Source organism: Lutra lutra, chromosome X, assembly GCF_902655055.1.
Source record: "Lutra lutra chromosome X, mLutLut1.2, whole genome shotgun sequence".
NCBI lineage: Eukaryota > Metazoa > Chordata > Mammalia > Carnivora > Mustelidae > Lutra > Lutra lutra.
In genome coordinates this window covers 28,902,952-28,922,596 of record NC_062296.1, presented here as the reverse complement: position 1 = coordinate 28,922,596, position 19,645 = coordinate 28,902,952, and the positions used below count along the sequence as shown (strand labels likewise).

Genomic DNA, 19,645 nt, shown 5'->3' with positions numbered 1-19,645 from the left:
CCTCTCTCTCTTTTTTTTTAATATTTTATTTGTTTATTTGACAGAGAGAGATCACAAGCAGGCAGAGAGAGAGAGGGGGAAACGGGTTCCCCCCCCCCCCCTGCTGAGCAGAGAGCCCGATGCAGGACTTGATCCCAGGACCCTGAGATCATGACCCGAGCCTAAAGCAGTGGCTTAACCCACTGAGCCACCCAGGCGCCCCTCCTGCCTCTCTTAACACATTTCTAGACTCTCTTTCTCTACTTTCAGTTCTTGTGTGCGCAGATATTGAAAATTCACTTTAATATTAATATCAAGAAAACATCATTTAAGAAGGTGGTACGGACCTAAAAAAGGTATAAAGATTCCAAAGCCAAATAGAAATGATTTTTTTTGAATATTTACCATCATAATCTGGAACACAGCTGATCTTTCCAACATAACTGGCAGTTGATGATTACAGAATTTTAGCTTGGTCCTGAGAAATTTTGGCCAGTTTCAGAATTATTTTCTTTTACGGATTCTGATACTCCAAAATCCATAAAAACTCTCACAGAGATTGCAATATTAAATCAGGTAATGTCAATATTGTATCTCAAATCCTGACCCTGTGTATAAAGTTTCTCCCTGCGTTATCACTTTAACTCTTGTTTGTAACAAAAGCCTACCCCCGTGACAGTCTTGTCACTGATCTTCCCAGTGATTACCCTTGAGGTTAGAGCAAAGTTGGCCCCAAGTATAGTTCTGGTTTGTATTATTCTTGCCAAGTGAAGAGAGAGAGCATCCCACAGACAAACTCTTCCATACACTGTGACTTCTCGCTTTTTAACTCCTAAGTAGAGTTTATGCTGTGCAGATGAGACAGAAAAAGCTTCCTTAACCCCACTTTAGCCTTAGACCTGGGTAGTTTTTATTTTATTTTTTATTTTTTTAAAGATTTTATTTATTTGAGAGAGAGAGAATGAGAAAGAGAGAGAAAGAGAGAGAGAGAGAGAGCATGAGAAGTGGAGGGTCAGAGGGAGAAGCAGACTCCCTGCTGAGCAAAGCCCGACGGGGGACTTGATCCTGGGACTCCAGCATTACGACCTGAGCCAAAACCACCCATGCGCCCCTTGACCTGGGTAGTTTTTAAAGCTACTAGGAATGAGCCGGGGGGGTGGGAAAGTTTAATCCTCATTCTTATTTGTATATATGATTTTGTGGCATTGTCCAATTCTGTTGTGAAACGAATTCAAATAACCATTTAATATGCATGTACTTTCAGTTCTGGGGTACCCTAGACAGTAGCATCCTATGGACCAAAGGTGGGCAAAATTTTGTGTAAAGAGCCTGGTAGTAAATATTTTAGTCTTTGTGGGCCATGCAGTCTCTGTCCCAATTACTCAACTCTGCCCTAAAAGCAGACATACAATACGTAGACAACGAGGCCTGGCTGTGTTCCAATAAAACTTTACAGTAGTCCTGCTTTATCCATGGGGAATATGTCTGAGGACGCCCTGAGAAACTGAACCCTGCAGTACCTGAAACTACATATAGGACCGAACCCTATATATACTCTGTTTTTTCCTATACACACATACCTACGATAAAGTTTAATTTATAAATTAGGCCCAGCAGAAGATTAACAACAATAACTAATGATACAGTAGAATAATGATAACAAGATAGTCTAAGAAAAGTTATGTGAATGCGGGCTATCTCAAAATATCATATTGCATTGTACTCACCCTTCTCGTGGTGATATGAAATGATAAAATGTCTATGTGATGAGATAAAGGGAGGTAAACGATGGAGGTGTTCTGATGTACTGTTAGATGACACGTCAGAAGGAAGAGCATCTGCTTCTGAACCACAGTTGATCTTGGGCAACTGAAACTGCAGAAAAGCGAAACCACAGATAAGGGGGAATTGCTGTTTTCACAAAGACAGTGGGACAGATTTGTCCAGTGTACCATCATTTGCCAACCCCTGCTTTGGATCAGTAGCCTCTGATTTTTTTTTTTAATGGTGCCCTGGGGCAGTCTCTGGACCCTCAGGGACCTGAACTATTCCTGCTTCAACTGGAGCAGTTTTTCTTTCTATGATAAGTAGACTTAAGGTTTAATTAAAAAGTTTCATTTCTAATAAGGAGAAAAGCTTTAAAACTACTCCCTTGGACTAAACCTAAAACCTGCTGCTTTAAAACTTTAGATGATTCAGGCAAAACATCTTTAAAAATGATGACACGGGGTGGGGGGAGGTGGCTGGCTGGCTCCGTTGGTGGGAGTGTGCCACTGTTGATCTCAGGGCTGTGAGTTCAAGCCCCATGTTGGGTGTACAGATTACCTAAAAGTCAAATCTTAAAAACAGTTATGAGGGGCACCTGGGTGGCCAAACTGTTGGTTTGGGTTCAGGTCATGATTTCAGGGTTACCAGATCAAGTCACTGGTCAAGCCCCTGCCCCTCCCCCAACTTGTGCTCTCTTTCTCTCTAAATAAATAAATATTTTTTAAAAAAATTATGACACATAGTACACATGTGTTTTGATTTTACCAGAAACTCACTGTCTCACATAACTGATAAAAGCATTTAAACAGGCAACTTTAATAGCTCTAATATGTTTTCTGCTTATCATTTCTCCACTTTAATTTTTTCTAAGCATAATGTTTATGGTAACTGAAAAGGTCCAAGAGGAAAAGAAAGATCCAAGAAAGGTGATATGGTATAGTGAAAAAAAAGGCACCAAATTAGGAATCCATATTTGGATCTGTTGCTAGATTGTGAGCTCCTGGAAGACAGGAACTAAAATATCTTACTCATGTTGTTTTTTTCTTAATATTTTATTTATTTATTTGACAGAGAGAGATCACAAGTAGACAGAGAGGCAGGCAGAGAGAGGAGGAAGCAGGCCCCCTGCTGAGCAGAGAGCCCAATGCGGGACTCGATCCCAGGACCCTGAGATCATGACCTGAGCCGAAGGCAGCGGCTTAACCCACTGAGCCACCCAGGCGCCCTTACTCATGTTTTTTTAAATGATCTCTACGCCCAACATGGGGCTCAAACTCAGGACCCCAAGATCAAAAGCCACATGCTCTACCAACTGAACCAGTCAGGAACCCCAACACCAAACTTAATTTTTAAGGCAAACATAAATTCACTACTAGAAGACTAGGAAGAGAATACACTCAAGTAGTTCATCTTCCCATTATCCATAAGGAAACAAAGCATATCTTTCCTAGTGAGCAATAAAACACATAAAAGCTAATAATTACAAGATTGTGACAAAAGGACACAAGGACCCAGAAATCTGCTATTTTGAAATCCAAAAAGCTCTGGAAACTAAGAATTTTCTTTGTAGTTTTAGTAACTTATTTGACAGTCTAATTAATCTTACCTAAACTTATTTGGCAGTACTATCTGACCTGAACCGAATGAGGTTATTCACTGCTATTCATTTACTCCATATGAATTATTATATGGCTTGCTGAAAAAAAAATTACCATATTTGAACATGCAGTGTTTCCCCTGAATTCCCTGGGATGTTACAGAAGTTACAGTATATGGCATTTGGTTTTACGCCAGTACACCAGACAACGCCAGGTCTTTCTCTAGTTGCTTTACAAGGAGAAATTTAGAACTTAATTTTAGCCTCTAAGGCCAAATGCCCATACCCAATCCAGTCTTTCCTGCTGCAATCTTGAGCAGTAGTTGAGTCTGAGCAAACAGTCCTGAGAGCCTTCCTGTCATGACGTCAATGGTAAACAAATGTGTTTCAGCGATCATATAGAAAGTCAATGTTATCACTTTGGTGGTTAATGATCCGGTAAGAAAGAACATCTTGGTCTTTCAAAAACTATTTTTCTATTTTCATCACTAGACATTGGGCAATCAAGGATCAGAATAAAGTTACTAGCTCTTAGCTTTGCAACGGTATCTGTTCAATATATATTTGCCATTGACTGATCCACCTCTTGGCCGGTCTAAGAATTTCTCTCCCATTAAGCATGGGCAGCAACAAATATTTGTAGAAGAGAGTAACTGGAGGCCCTATGCTGGCTCTGATCCAGCAATAAATCCATCATTACTTCATGGAATTGGCACACTCCCCATTTATCTCTCTTGGACCCCACCCTCTGGCCCGCAGAATATTATCTAGGGGTCTCAACTAGAGATTCTGTAGTAAATAGGGAGAGTTATTCCCGTAACGCTAGAGAAGGTGGACCTGCCTATGCCCTAGAGTGGGATATTCTGGGCTTGGATAAATTAAGACGACGTAAATAAATGTAAACCACAATGCCAATGCTTCCCGACAGCATTTCCTCTCAAGTGAAAAAAGCAGACTCAAAACCACCCCTCTGAAGATGCCTCTCTTTGGAACTGCAAAGTTACAGTACAAGATCATCTGCTGGACCCCACCTACGTCGGGCTCGCTCGCTCAGCTCTAAGGTACCACGCCGCTCCTGCGCAGGTTTAGACTCCACCCTCCTCGGCTACTTCCGGCCTTCACCGAACGCCCTCAACGCGCTTGCGCCGTTTTGATAGGCCTCTCGGGTAGAAGAAATCTGAGCGCTGCCGCTCTGGAACCGCCCCCGCCTCCTCGTCGCCCCGCCCACGCTTTAACCGGCCCCTCCCGAAATCTCGCGAGGTTAGGTGCGCGTCCGTATTTTGCGGGCAACTGACTCTCTCAGCTGCTGTAATTGCTGCTGCGGGAGAAATTGGAGCTGCTGTCGTCGGCGCGCCCGCCCTCCCCCACAGAGAGCCACCGCCTCTTCTCTCGCTCTCCTTGTACACCTATCGCCGGGAGCGGCGACTGCAACAGTCCGTGGACCTACCGCCGCCTTCTCAGGCTGCCGCTCGGCCGGTCATTCCCGCAGCCCGGCAGCTGACGGCGGCCCCTGCCCCTCGTCGGCTCCTCACTCTAGATCGTCTCCCCGGTCCCTGTCCTCGCCCGGGACCCACCACCCCACGGTGTCGCCGGAGCGGAGGACGACGAGGAGGAGACGAAAGTCACCCTCCCTCCAGGCGGCGCCGGCCCCCTCACCCGCGGGTGTGTCCTATAAATGGCGTCGGAAAGCGACACCGAGGAATTCTTTGATGCCTCTGAAGATGTGCACCTGGGGGGCGGCTACCCTGTGGGGTAAGTAACTGGAGCTATGGCCCAGAAGCCGCGCGCTCCAGTCCCCGGGCTTCCCCGGTGCCTTCCTCCGGCACCCCTCCCAGGTCCCGCTGTGTCCGCCACCGCTGCTCCTGTGTCTCACTCGGGCACTTCAGAGGGAGTCGGGGGAGGGGGAATCGCCCACCTCGGCCAAGCCCCCGCCTTTCTCTGGTGAGCGGCCCCTGGGGCTAAGGATCCCCTCTCCCGTCTGGTCTTCGAGGTGGGACAGCTTACGTGCCCGAGAGCTGGCGATTTGTATTTGTGGGGTTTCTGCGCTTTACCTTCGAAACATCCGTTTTGGCCCTGGGGACCACAGATTAAAGGAGCAGTAACAGGACAAATTGCATTTCCCATGGGTTTTTTTCTTTTGCCGCTAACTTACCTGTTCGTTTCAGAGGTAGCTGTAACTATCTGCCGTCCTCTTCGTTGCACCGAAAGAAAAGGAGCGGGGGAATGGTTGGGTATTTTACTTGGGAAAGTCCTCTAGCTGATGTACTGTAGATCAACAGTGTTTAATTAAAATAGCACCTTACGGTGAGGCAAAGGAAATCAAAGCCAAGGTCCTTACCATTAAGGGAGAATGCCGTCTTAAAAGAGTAGCTGGACTCCGTTGTACATAACCAACTACAGAGATACAAACAAGTGCTGAGTAATCTGGTGGTTGGAAGGAGAGCCACAGCTTTGTGTTATTTATCTAATTCTGCAAGATGTTTTAGTGATGATTCGAATGAGAGATTCTGCCTAAGGAAGCGCAGTACTTGGAATGCTTCGCTTGACTGGGACTTCTACTTACCCACTCCTCCACTTTTCAAAGTTGAAACAGGATTTAAAGCAATTTTGCTGAACTCTTCTACCGACTTGTGTGGAAGTAGAGGCAGTGAAATATATTTTCATGCTGTAAGAACTTAAGAATTGGTAAAATTTGTATGTTAATGTAAGTAGACAGTTACAGGAGTTCCACTGCCTTCAATTCCCACACTTACCCCTGGAAGAAATACCGTGTTTGATGCAAATAAAATTCATCTGTACTTTCTAGAAGTCATTCTAAAGCCTAATATATTTTATATATAACATACACCAAAAAAGTTGGGACAGCAAAATCAGAAAGAAATGTACATTCGTGGGTCGCAGATGTGTTTCCACCAACCTCCTATCACTGTTATGAGATTTTTGGGTGGCAGTGACCAGTCTTGAGGCGGTACTGAGTCTCCAAGTTCAGTATCTGAAACGAGTTCATAGCTGGATCGTTAGAGGATTGAAAATACTTTTGAATTTCCAAATAGATTGGATTCCCTTGAAATTAAATTTTGTTTCCCCTCAAAGTAATGAACTGTTCAACTGTCGATTTAGGTTAAATGACAGACCTAATGCTTTAATGCTTTTCAGTGTGTGTATGTGGAGTGGGGGAAGGAAATAACTATATGATCTTAATCAGTTTAGAAATATGTGAATATTGTTCCTTTTCAATGAATGAAACATTTAATTTTGAAGGATAGTTATATCAGGAGAGGAGTGTATATTGTCTAGCTTAGAACCTGGCACAGAGAAAGAACCCAAATGTCCATTCCCTTCCTTCTTTCTTGGAATTAAAAAATTTAACTTCACACAGTGGTTACTTTGGGAGGAAGTATGCAGAACTTGGAGCTGTTTAACTTATTTAAACCCAATGAGTCATTTTGATAGAATTGATAGAATCACTTCTTGCTTCTTGGGATAATAGAGCTTCTCAAGCACTTTGATCCTTTGATATTAGGTGAAAAGTAAAAACGTCTCTCCCAGGGGACCCAGCCTTCTAATTTTAACTCTGACCTCTCCAACCTCTCCAAATACTAATGGTGTTGAGCTCTATGGGTAAAGCTTTAGTGTCAGTCTGTGAATTTCATGGCTCCATTCTGTACTAGTTGGGGGAGGGGGTTGGAAGAGAATTAGATTCATCTGGAGAATTGCATCTGAAAAGAACTAGCAGTACTGGGAGGACTGAAAATGTTAGCATCATTAACATTTCCTCTGTCCTTTGTGACTGCTTTTGTCTTTTGCATAAGGTACCATAAGGTACCGTGAAGAGAAAGGCAGTGAGAAATCTTGATTTGTGGAAACAGGTGGTTATCACTAGATATCTGGTCATCAGAAGTATCTTCTGTCCCTTGATAATGAATTGGAGTGGCACACCATACAAACTCTGAGAGGTTAACAGACTGAGTTTGCAAACTTTAGTAAATGATCCTTGCTGTTGGGTGTGCCACAGTACACAGACCATTTCATCAAATTGTAGTAAACGGATGGGCAAGTGAGAGTTCTCATATGTTTTGTTAATCAGAATCCAAATACACAATCCTTTGTGTTACCTGAAATTTATTTATTTCTTCTGTTCCCCCCATTGGTGTCTTCAGCTTTGTTGTTCTACTCTTTGAAAGTTCAAAATCAGCCCAGTTTTTTAATAGAAAGACTTGATTGCAGTACAGCTTACTTTTCCACAGTGGCAGATCTCCAGTCACCCAGCTTTGCAATATTACCATGTTAATTTTTTTTTTTAATTTTTAAAAAGATTTTAATTTATTATTTATTTGAGAGAGAGAGCACAAGCGGGGCGGGGGGGGGGGAGTTGTCCGGGGAGAAAGAGAGAAGCAGGCTTCCCACTGAGCAGGGAGCCTGAAGGGAGACTCAGTTCCAGGACCCTGGGATCATGACCTCAGCTGAAGGCAGAGGCTTAAATGGCTGAGCCACCCAGGCGCCCCTTGTACCACATTTATAATGCTTTATTTTGATTTAGATTTTAGGTCAGATTTTCTTGTTTTCTCCATTTTTACCTATGAGGAGCCTTTGGCTCAGAGAGGTTTATGAATTGGCCTCAGAGACATAGCTTGTAAGTGACACAACTGGGATTTGAAGCCAGTTCTTTAGACTCCTCGTCCGGTATTTTTTTTTTCCAGTACATTATAGCTGTCTCACACTGTGTATGCATTTGTGTGTAGAGATTCCGGAGTAAAATGCTTTAGGACCAGTTTGCTGAATTGAACTGATAATTTCTGTATATAAATTGTGAAAATCGAAGCCTAGGGACTTGTCCAAGGTGCCACAGCAAATTAATGGCAATTAGATCCAGAATTCAGGTCAGTTTCAGTCTAGCATTTTTTTTGCTACTATGCTGTCTTTTGATAAAGCAGGAAAGGAAGGAGGAAGTGTGGTATAGTAGAAAAAAGCCCTGGACTCTGAGTCATTTCATTTCTTCATCTTTAAATTGAGATTACACTGAGAACTCTTCTTAATTCTAAAAGTCTCTCATCGTGTTGAGGTTTAATAGTGTGCTTTTACTGATAAGCTTTTGTTCTTGGAAAATCTTTCCATTTTTTTAAAATTTTTTTTTTTATTTTAAATTTTTTTATTTTTTCAGCATAACAGTATTCATTATTTTTGCACCACACCCAGTGCTCCATGCAATCTGTGCCCTCTACAATACCCACCACCTGGTGCCCCCAACCTCCCACCCCCCACCCCTTCAAAATTCTCAGATCGTTTTTCAGAGTCCATAGTCTCTCATGGTTCACCTCCCCTTCCAATTTCCCTCAACTCCCTTCTCCTCTCCATCTCCCCTTGTCCTCCATGCTATTTGTTATGCTCCACAAATAAGTGAAACCATATGATAATTGACTCTCTCTGCTTGACTTATTTCACTCAGCATAATCTCTTCCAGTCCCGTCCATGTTGCTACAAAACTTGGGTATTCATCCTTTCTTTCTTTCTTTCTTTCTTTTTTTTTTTTTTTTTTTACAGCTTTATAAACATATATTTTTATCCCCAGGGGTACAGGTCTGCGAATCGCCAGGTTTACACACTTCACAACACTCACCATAGCACATACCCTCCCCAATATCCATAAAAATATTTTGTTTATTTGACAGACAGGGAGAGAGGGAACACAAGCAGGGGGAGTGCGAGGGGGGAGAAGCAGGCTTCCCGCTGAGTGGGACTCAAACCCAGGACCCTGGGATCATGACCTGAGCCGAAGGCTGATGCTTAATGACTGAGCCACCCACGCGTGCCCCTATTTTCTTAAAGTTTTTGAAAAAATATTTTATTTATTTGAGAGAGAACGCACAAGCAGTGGGAGCGGGAGCCAGAGAATCAGGCTCTCCGCTGAGCAGGGATCATGACCTGAGCTGAACGCAGACATTTAACGGACTGAGCCACTCAGGCACCCTTTTTTAGTTTTCAGTTTAACAAATCTGATACTATTTAGTACATGATTCAGGACCCATAGACTTTATTTTTTGTTATTTTAAGATCAATAGATTTTATTTTTATTTTAAAAATTTCTTAAAAGATTTTGTTTGAGAGAGAGAGCGTGCATGTGCAAGAAGGGAGAGGAGCAGAGGGAGAGGCGAAGCAGACTTCCCGCTGAGCAGGGAGTCCCACATAGAGCCTAGATCCCAGGACCCTGAGATGGTGACCTAAGCCAAAGTCAGATGTTTAACAACCCAGCTGCCCTCAGACCCATAGATTTTTAAATTAAATGCTTACTGGGTAAATTATATATGAGATGAATGCTCCTCCTAGTTTGTGTGAATTATACATACACATACTAAAGGCTGGCAGTGAGAACATGTTATAAGAATGAATGTGACATTTTGAGCAGTCTTTATTTTTTTAGTGGCAACCAAAATATTTTTGAGGCCTTGAAAGGATGGATAGAATGGTAACATTTTTATTTTAATGGAACACAAGCAGGGGGAGAAGGAGAAGCAGGCTTCCCACTGAGCAGGAAGCTTGATGAGGGGCTCTGTCCCAGGAGCCTGGGATCATGACCTGAGCCAAAGGCAGGCGCTTAACCACTGAGCCACCCAGGTGCCCCTGATGGTAACATTTTTAGAGAGGAAAGGATCAGAGATCATTCAGTCCAACCCTCCCATTTAACTGAAAGAGAAACCTAGGCTCAGAGAGGGGAAGTCAACACATTGCTGATTAATGGCAGACTTGAAACTGGAACCCAAGTCTCCTGATTCCTCATTTATACCATGCTGCCTTTTCTCTGGAAGAAGGGAAGTATTGATAGCTATTCCTGTAGGTTACTGGCACTTACCCTGTTAGTGGGGCTCGGTTTGTTTTTTTTTCTTTCTTCTTTTTTTTTTTCCTGTTAGTGGGGATTTTAAGGTGGTGGTCTATCTAATGTGATTCTGTTTTGTTGCTGTCAGAGGGCATGGACTGTTCTGTCTAGGGTTCTAACTTTTGCCCACTAATTTTCTCCGAATCAGGATGGTGGCAGAATAGTTGATCTAAGAACAGTGATTATTATTTAGTTCAGCTTCAGGAGTCTATAATTAGTATGAACCCCACTCTTTTTTTTTAAATAGGCTCCATGCCCAACATGGGGGCTTGAAGTCAAGACCCTGAGATCAAGAGTTGCACGCTCTCCCAACTGAGCCAGCCAGGCGCCCCACTAGTCTATCGTAATGGGTGAAATCCTGATTTTCAAGTCACGAGAACCGAGATCAGACTGTCCTGAAGAATTGTTCAATCTGAAAACAAAAAGTTGCATAGCTGCCTCTGTTGAAAACATAGCTTCTCTCTTTCTTAGGCATTAGATTTCCCTCTGAAGTGAAAATTGATACAAGTTTGAATTTAAAAAACGTTTGTGCAATATGGGTTACTTTAAGAATGTTTGCTTCAAATGGCTGTTCATGGGTTGGATTTAATCAGATTATATTTATAAATACTGGATTATTGTTGATTGCTTCTGGCTTTGTGGATTGATAGAAATACATTTGTAAAAGCTGTTTATCACACCCACATAACATCATGTTGAAGTGAGGGGAACCTACATATAAGGTAAATTCAGGCTCTAAATTTAGTGTCCTCCAACTGTCAATTGGTGACTCATGGAGGTAGGACAGTCCTTATTAGTATGGCAATTTGGGGGTCTCAATTTGAATCTGTCCAAACTCCTATAAACTAAAAATTTTACTCGGTTCTTGTGATAACCTACTGCATAAAATAGAGTAGATGAAATTTGATTTTGGGGGGCGCCTGGGTGGCTCAGTGGGTTAGAGCCTCTGCCTTCAGCTCGGGTAGTGCATCCCGCATCGGGAATCTCTGCTCAGCGGGGAGCCTGCTTCCCCCCCCCCCCCCCCGCCTGCCTCTCTGCCTACTTGTGATCTCTGTCTGTCAAATACATAAATCTTTTTAAAAAATTTGATTTTTGAGGGGCGCCTGGGTGGCTCAGTGGGTTAAGCCGCTGCCTTCGGCTCAGGTCATGATCCCAGGTCCTGGGTTCGAGCCCCACATCAGGCTTTCTGCTCAGCAGGTAGCCTGCTTCCTCCTCTCTCTCTGCCTGCCTCTCTGCCTACTTGTGATTTCTCTCTGTCAAATAAATAAAATCTTTAAAAAAAAAATTTGATTTTTGAAATGTATATAGTTTTAGGATGTTGACAGTTCAGTGGTGGACCTACAGAACAGAAAGAAGTTTGTACTTGTTGGTATCTGAGACTTACTGTGTAACCTTTATATTACACAGCCATCCATGTGTTCTCTACATTATTTTAACTTTGAAAAAGTCAGGTGAATTTGCCAGGCAAGCCCCTTAAAGACGCTGTTTGTTTCCCCGTCATACTGGGCTGCAATTCTGGTAATTACCTCCTGGGGTAGTGTAGGTAGAGGATGGGTTTGGTTGGTGGGGGTGTGGTGATGGAGGTAGAGGTGGTGGAGGTAGGCCCAGCAGCTGCCATGGAGACCAGGTTATAAGGCTGCTTCCTGGAGTGTAGATAACTGAGATAAAACAAAGCACACCATTTAGTATTGTTTTAGATTCACACCTACACAGTGCGAATTAAATAATCCTTTTTGTAAGAGATTAAGAGCCCATAAGGAATAACTCAAAATTTAAAGTAACAAAAATTAATAGGTACTTTAGGATGTTCTCCTGATAACTAACTTGATAAATAACCTACATTCTGTTTTTCTACCCAGAGCTAAACTAATTTCTACAGACTTTCACAAGGCCTGTTCTCTTTTAGCTGTGGGATATTAATGAGCTAAACAGCTAAACCTTTAATTGGGTGCTTTCCTTACTCTTCAGAGCAGAAGCCCATTCTCTTCTTTCAAACCGAGTGGTCTTTGTGTTAGTTTGTCATCTTGTGATTGAAAATTGAGGAAAGAAGCACATGAAACATAATGTGGGCCTCATACCTGATGGCAACCCCAGTGTTTTTCCCAAGTCAGTATACAAATTTACCTTGGTTACCCTAGCAACCAGCCTATCAGTTATTCTTCCAGCTCCTTTGCCTTGTCTCAGATACTGGGATTACCATATAATCAGGTTCTGCTAAAGCTCTTCAGGTTTTAGCGTTTTATTACCAGCTGCAGCTGTCCCGCAGTTTACAGTTTGGCATTCCATCAGGGTCAGTTTAAGTCCACAAAACCTTTTTGTCTCCCAACATTTTAAGCATACAGAATTTAACAAGACTGCATTTAGGCAACAGTTCCTCACTCTCATGTTCCCAGTTCCATTGTTAGTCCTTGTCCTTGTCACGGACATCCAATGGCCATCCTTTTGTAATATCAGCTAGAGTAAGTTTCAAGATCAAGAGTGGCCATGTAAGAAATAGTATTTGCAAATGTGATTTTAGACTAAGTATCATCAGAAGCTAGCTCAAGTGATTTAAAAGCCACCTTGATTCATCAGCAGCTACCAAATAAGTAATCTGGCTTATAACAAAAATAATTTCTGTAGGTTATAGAAAGAATGGCCCTTAGATTAATTCATTCTAATTTGGGAAAATTGTTTAGATATGTAATAGGAAAGGTTATCTTTCTTTTTCAGCCTTCAAATAAACAGGAAGGAAAGGTAAAGACTGAATAGTTGTGTGGGTCATTATTATAAGCCTTTCTATTTACTTGACAAGTGCATTTTTTATTTCTTAAAAACCTCGGAATTCATATAAATATGTTAGTTTTGAATTATAAATGTTTACTTGTCTTGCTAAAAATAAGAATATTGAAGGGGCATCTGGATGGCTTTGTTGTTTGTAGAGGGTGTGACTCTTGATCTCAGGGTCATGAGTTCAAGCCCCACATTGTGTAGAGTTTAATTTTAGAAAAAAAAAAGGATATTGAAATATTTAGGATTTATGAATGGTTGGTTTATGTATTAGTGTTTGTGTTACTGTTTGTCTTTGGTGCTAATGCTTGTTAATACTGTATGGTGTTGTAGTGACTTCTAAATATGCACAATTAATCTCTTGGGTTACCTGAATTGGACATGGTTAATCTGCTAATGATTTAGCCGATACTGGTATCTGTTTCCATATATAAGCAATGTCGATTTAAAAATCAAAGTAGAGGGACACCTGGTGGCTCAGTCGGCTAAGCTGCTGCCTTCGGCTCAGGTCATGATCCCCAGGTCCTGGGATGGAGTCCCACATCGGGCTCCTTGCTCAGTGGGGAGCCTGCTTCTCTCTCTCTCTGCCTCTGCCTGCTTGTGCTCTTGCTCTCTCTCTGACAAATAAATAAAATCTTTTTTTAAAAAAATCAAAGTAGAATTTCAGTCTTAGGATTTTTTTTTTTTACTTTTCAAAACATGTTTATCTTGTTGAACTAGAAAATTACATAGTAAGATTGTAAATTTGTGAAATGATTACATCTTCCTAGTTTGAATTTTTGTTGAAATCATGATTTGAATGGCTTCATTTTAGGACTGGTGTATCCTAATCAAAACTGTGGTTAAAGTCTAATAATTCTCCAAGGAGAACTTTATTTTAGTTGCACAGATAGATTTAGGGGCAGTAGAAGTTTTACTTTCTCCACAGGGCCCTAATCCTGAACATTGTTTTATAGAAAGCTGGGGGTGTTGTGGGGAGGAAGATAAATAGTTGTGTTGTGTTGTGTTGTGTTTTGTTTTAGAAGCGTGAAGGGGGTGCCTGGGTGGCTCAGGTCGTGGTCCCAGGGTTCTGGGATCGAGCCCCGAATTGAATCCAATCGAGAATCGGGCTCCCTGCGCAGCGGGAAGCCTGCTTCTCCCTCTCCCACTCCCCCTGCTTGTGTTCCCTCTCTGTCTCTCTCTCGCTGTCAAATAAATAAATAAAATCTTTAAAAGTAAATAAATAAAAGCATGAAGCATAAAATTTTTGGAAACTTCTGACTGAAAACCTTAACAATATTTTCCAGTAGGCAGCCTGTATAGAGCAAGCCATTCCTGTGTAAAACCTACTGGAGCACTACTAATTGTCATAGACTGTTCCAGTGCAAACTAATTGAACTGTGGGCATTCTTTTGAACCACAGGTCAGACTTTCTAGAGAACCAATAAATAGAAATGTAGAGCTGTATTCAAACCCACTTTCTCAGAAGCAAGCATTGTGGTTACTAAGTAGGTTCATGAGAAGAGGTAGGAGTGGTTTGTTTTTTTTTTTTTTTTCTGGCATTGCTCTTGAACTGGAAAAATTAGCCATGGATGAACTTAATATCAATAGTTCTCTTTTAAATTTGTTCCTGAAAGTGTGTTTAAATTGGGAGACTGAGGGAATCATCTTTCTGGTTATTAGCAGTACTATTAATAATTCGTGTTTTTATTTATTTTTTTAAATTTATTTATTTATTAATAAACATATAATGTATTAGCCCCAGGTGTACAGGTCTGTGAATCGATACTTATTTATTTTTAAAAAGATTTTTTAAAAATGTGCTTATCTACTCATGTCAAACTGAAAATGGCAGGTTGTTTGAACATTACTCCAGCCTGTTTCTCCCCTTTGACCCCCATCTTTCTCTTTTGCTTACCCAATGTCATTAGTACAGAGATTCACTACATATAATAACTTAATTGTCCCTTAGGACGGAAAAGGGGCCCTGATGGCTGAAATATAGTGGGTGGGTCTTTGGGAAGAGGTAGAGAAAGATTGATTCAATAGGGTATAGTGAATGTGTTGGTAAGTGGGATAGGTTAGCATCACAGGTGGGGTAGATTTATCGGGTTAGTGGAAGATAGGTGAACAGAGTGAATACAAATAGGTAGTTTGATAAAACTAGGACATTTGTGAATGAAAGTGAGTATTGTCAATATTTTGCAATTGGCATTTTATCTTTATTGGGTTGGCTTTAGAGATTACGGCTAATGACTGAGGTCAGTTTTTTTTTTCCCTTTAGGTGAACTTTACTATCCCTATTTTGTTTCAGGTCATAGCTCTTCGCTATTGACTTTTAACCTTTGCCTTATTTCCCAGCACAGAGAGATGTCTACAGCGGCTGTGTAGTAGCAACAAAGGGTTTAGATGGTGATAGGGATGGTGAGTAGGCATGTGTTCCACTTCTTTTCCCATTTTCTTCTACTTTTGAACTTCCTGGTTCCCTCAAATCTGCACTCCCACCCCCACCCCAGTTCCTTTAAGAGCAAAGAGGGAGGAAAAGAAGGGGGCTGAGGCCAGGACAGTGGTTTGGATTTATGGAACCTTTGTAACTTGAGGACATCCTGTACTCAGCAAATATTAAATGTTAACAGTGAAGCCTTGGGAGGCGTTGCCAGTTATCCTGTAGTCCTATCAATTTTTTGTTATCAACTTTTTCTTCTAGTGATGAATGGGTTCATAATAAGAACCCGTAATAAGAATATAGCCCTACGTGTTGTTACATGTAAAGAATGATGGGATACCATCAACCAATGTTGGTCATTAGTTTACAAGGTACTTCTTTAGTCTCATTATCTCTTCTGATTTCTTGCAGCTCCGTGAGACAAAAGGACAATTTTTGTGAGATAGGTAGGACAATTATTATGCTAATTTTGCAAATAAAACTCAGCTCGGGGGTAGATTAAGGCCAGCCAGCAGAAGTGGAACTTCACTACTTTGTGATAATTAGGTGATGGTTTTGAATGAAGATCTGAAACATTAGGTCTCATGGCGCCTGGGTGGCTCAATTGGTTAAGCATCCGTCTTCAGCTCAGGCCATGATCCCAGGGACCTGGGATTGAGTTTTGGCATCAAGCTCCCAGCATCACAGGGAGCCTGCTTCTTCTGCCTCTGCCTTCCTCTCTTTCTTTCTCTCTGTCTCTCATGAATAAATACATAAAATCTAAAAAAAAAAAAAAGATTAGGTCTCTCCTTATTTTGCTTTTCTAAACTATAAACATTTGTGATGTCATGTTTTAAATGTGAATTATTAGAATGATGAGACTAACTCTTCTGCCATTTGGGTATGTATAGTTTATTGTTTAAAACAATAAAAAGCAGTATTCTTAAAAAAGATTTTATTAGAGAGAGTGAGAGAAAGAGCGCACACGCACACACAAGCAGGGGGAGTGGCAGGCAGAGGGAGAGAGAGAAGCAGGCTCCCGCTGAGCAGAGCCTAGACCTGAGCCAAAGGCAGATGTTTAACCAACGGAGCCACCCAGGCGCCCCTAAAAAGGAGTATTTTTAATGTTCTTTTCAAACTTTGACGGAATTAATTATGGTACAGTAGCTGGGTCAGAAAATGACCTTGCTACTGCAAGAGCTGGAATTTCAGATACTGCAAACTACATTTCTTAGGGTATGTTTTTTGTTCCTAAGGGAAAACCCCTCAAGATGTGAGCCCCTGCTGATTGGGCTTCTGTGCTGCATCAAAGAAGTCTTAATCCTAGATTTTTTTTTCCCCTGTATTTGTTTTATAGCTTGTTGTCAGCTGTTTACTTAGACCACAGTTGGGGGGGCGGGGGGGACGGGGGTTAGGTCTTTTGTTTTTTGTTTTTTAGTATAACTGATTCATATTTTTGGCTACAAGCCACTAATTGGAAACACAATGCTTCTTTTTTCCCCCTTCCCCTTCAGAGGTGTTTTCTAGCAGTCACAATGAATGCATGTGGTAGTTATTAATTTTTTCCACCTAATCAAACCTCTGTTGGCTGTCAAATTAATGGGGAAAATGCATTCCTCGTAGCTAAGTAATTAGAAAAATAACATTATTAGTAATTACTATTTAAGATCTAAATAAGATTGAATAACCATTTTTATAATAAATAAATAATAAACTTGCCACTCAGAATGTGATTTTAAAGAGTTTATTTATTTATTTGAGAAAGAGAGAGAGAGAGCCTGAGAGGGGCAGAGGGAGAAACCAACTCTCTGCAGAGCAGGAAGCCAGATGAGGGACTCGATCCCATCCCAGGACTCCAGGTAGTCGCTTAACCAACTGAACCACCCAGGCGCCCCCACTCAGAATGTTTTATGTAGGTAAGCATTCTAGGTGATTCGATATTTTTCTAGAGAATTATCAAGTCTTTAATACATATTTCATTAAAGAATGCAAAAGTAGAAATTCAAATACATAAAGCATAGTAATCAAATTTATAAAATAAAATGCTTACTATTAAATGTACTGAAATCTGATCATTTTTCTATTATTCATGATATGGGTGGAGAACATGAACAATTAAAAACTATCAGTTACACCAATGCCTCTGTTCACTCATTAGTTTACAGCCTCCTTTCCCATCAACCTTTTATCACAGATAGCAGTAAATTAAAAAAAAATCAAAAACAAAATAAATGGTTTCATTTGATTTTTGTCCCTCTGCCCATCTTTGGTGATAAGCAGTAAACTCAGAGAAAAGTGAAGAATCTCAAAGTCTGAATAAACCTGTTCACTGATCATAGAATTGATTTATGTAAAACTTTTTAAAGGGGGAATTGTGACAGATTTTTTTAAAAGATTTTATTTACGTATTTGACACAGAGATAGAGAAAGAGCACAAGTAGGCAGAGCAGCAGGGGCAGAGGGAGAAGGAGAAGCAGGCTCTCCACTGAGCAGGAAGTCCGACACAGGGTTCATTCCCAGGACCCTGGGATCATGACCTGAGCCGAAGGCAGACTCCTCTAACGGACTGAGCCAGTCAGGTGCCTCATGACAGATTCTTTAAAGCTCTAATTTTTATATAGGGTGACCTTAGATGTTATAGGGATTTACTTTTTTTTTTTAAAGTAAGCTCTGCCCAACATGGGACTTGAACTAAAGACTGAGGATCAAGAGTCCCCTGCTCCACTGACAGAGCCAGACAGGCACCCCTGGCATTTACTTTTTAAGATTAGTACACCACTGGATGTTTAGATAACTTGCAAAATCATATTAGCACATTAACTTGCTAAAGCTTTTGATATAACCTGTAGACCAACCTCTTGTTTACTTTTTTAAAAAGTAGGTTACAAAGTGATTTAGCATGACTGCATTAGTAATGACTTCTCTAGGCAGTCAAAAATTTTGTTAGCTGTTTCTGTTATGGTTTTACTAAAAATTACTTGAAATCATTAAGAGATGTGATTTTATCTAACCCACTCTGACAAATTGGGACATTGTGAGATAGATGCCCTCTCCTTGAATTACTGTTTTAATGTGGGTATTTATTGAAAGTCTGTAAATGTGCAAAGTAGAATGTTTTTAGTTTAGAATTCTTGAGTAGGCCCAGGGAATGGATATATTTTTCTGTTATTTTTGTCAGTAAATAGATTATCAAGATGTTCTTTCCGGAATATGGCATAAAACTACATGGATTATGTAAATTAGTTTTGAAAAATCAGGTTGTCATTTTAGAAAAAATACATATCATTAAGGATCTACTTTAAGTTTGTAATTACTTCACATGTGACTATATTTATATTTATGAAGTTTTCTTTTATTACAGACTATTTATAAATGTCACAAAAATACACTGAAAAAACAGAGCCATTGTGCCGAATTTTTTTCACTATCTATTCCCATTAATATGATGGATAAAATAGTTATATTAGGTATTTCAGATATATTCTACTTCTTCACTTTCATAGTATTTAAAACTTAAAATGGTCTTTCAAAGAATAATAGAAATAGTAATTCACATCTCGAAGATTCAGTTAATTCCCTATTTGATAATTATAACTATATTCTTGGCTTTTGTTAATCTTGTTAATAAATCAGTGTCTCCATGTATCTAGGGAAATATGAGTCCTATTTTCAACTGCTTAGTTAAAACATGCCATTATAGATTGTACTAGGAAAATAAGACTCATTTGTGATTGCCTAGCATTTTTTTTTCTGCTATTCCTAGACTTTTCCGGTTGGGATTTTCACTTTTGATAGCAGCCAACTTAAAATAGAGCTGTGAGAATGGGTGTAGTACTGTCACAAATTATTTTTTTTATTTTTACAAATGATTCGATTTTGAAAGGCCAGCAAATAATTTTCTCTTAGATCTCATTTCTTTAGTTTGAGTACCGTTATTAATTGAAGGTGTTCTCTCACTTACCACTTTCTGTGGATGATTTTATTGCTTCATATTTGATTAGTAAAACTTACCATAAGAATCTGCCTGGGCACCTGGGTGGCTCAGTAGGTTGGATGTCTGACTCTTGATTTTGGCTTGGGTCATGATCTCAGGGTTGTGGGATTGGGCCCCTCATCGAGCTCCACACTCAACGTGGAATCTGCTTGTCCCTCTTTCTCTGCTCCTCCCCAAGTGCACTTGCATGCGCGCTCCATCTCTCAAATAAATGTTTAAAAAATCTTTTAAAAAATGTGATTAATAAAATCAGTTGTATATACC

The 19,645-nt window shown here is 40.6% G+C and overlaps 1 protein-coding gene and 1 long non-coding RNA gene across 3 annotated transcripts in view; one reads left to right on the top strand and one right to left on the bottom strand.

The window, feature by feature from the left end:
* The window catches only part of LOC125091900 (uncharacterized), a 36,112-nt gene extending 31,653 nt beyond the window's left edge, over positions 1-4,459 (bottom strand). The window contains exons 1-2 of the long non-coding RNA XR_007124780.1: positions 4,375-4,459; positions 1,707-1,854 (exon numbers count right to left, since the gene is read on the bottom strand). This is a non-coding gene — a long non-coding RNA (uncharacterized LOC125091900). The remainder of the gene's footprint in view (positions 1-1,706; positions 1,855-4,374) is intronic.
* Positions 4,460-4,612: 153 nt separating this feature from the next.
* The window catches only part of WDR44 (WD repeat domain 44), an 89,656-nt gene continuing 74,623 nt past the window's right edge, over positions 4,613-19,645 (top strand). The window contains exon 1 of one of the 2 annotated variants that reach the window (XM_047716022.1): positions 4,613-5,095. In XM_047716022.1, the coding sequence (XP_047571978.1) occupies positions 5,019-5,095 (77 nt within the window). In that variant the 5' untranslated portion in view covers positions 4,613-5,018. The remainder of the gene's footprint in view (positions 5,096-19,645) is intronic. The other variant, XM_047716023.1, reaches the window with a different exon arrangement.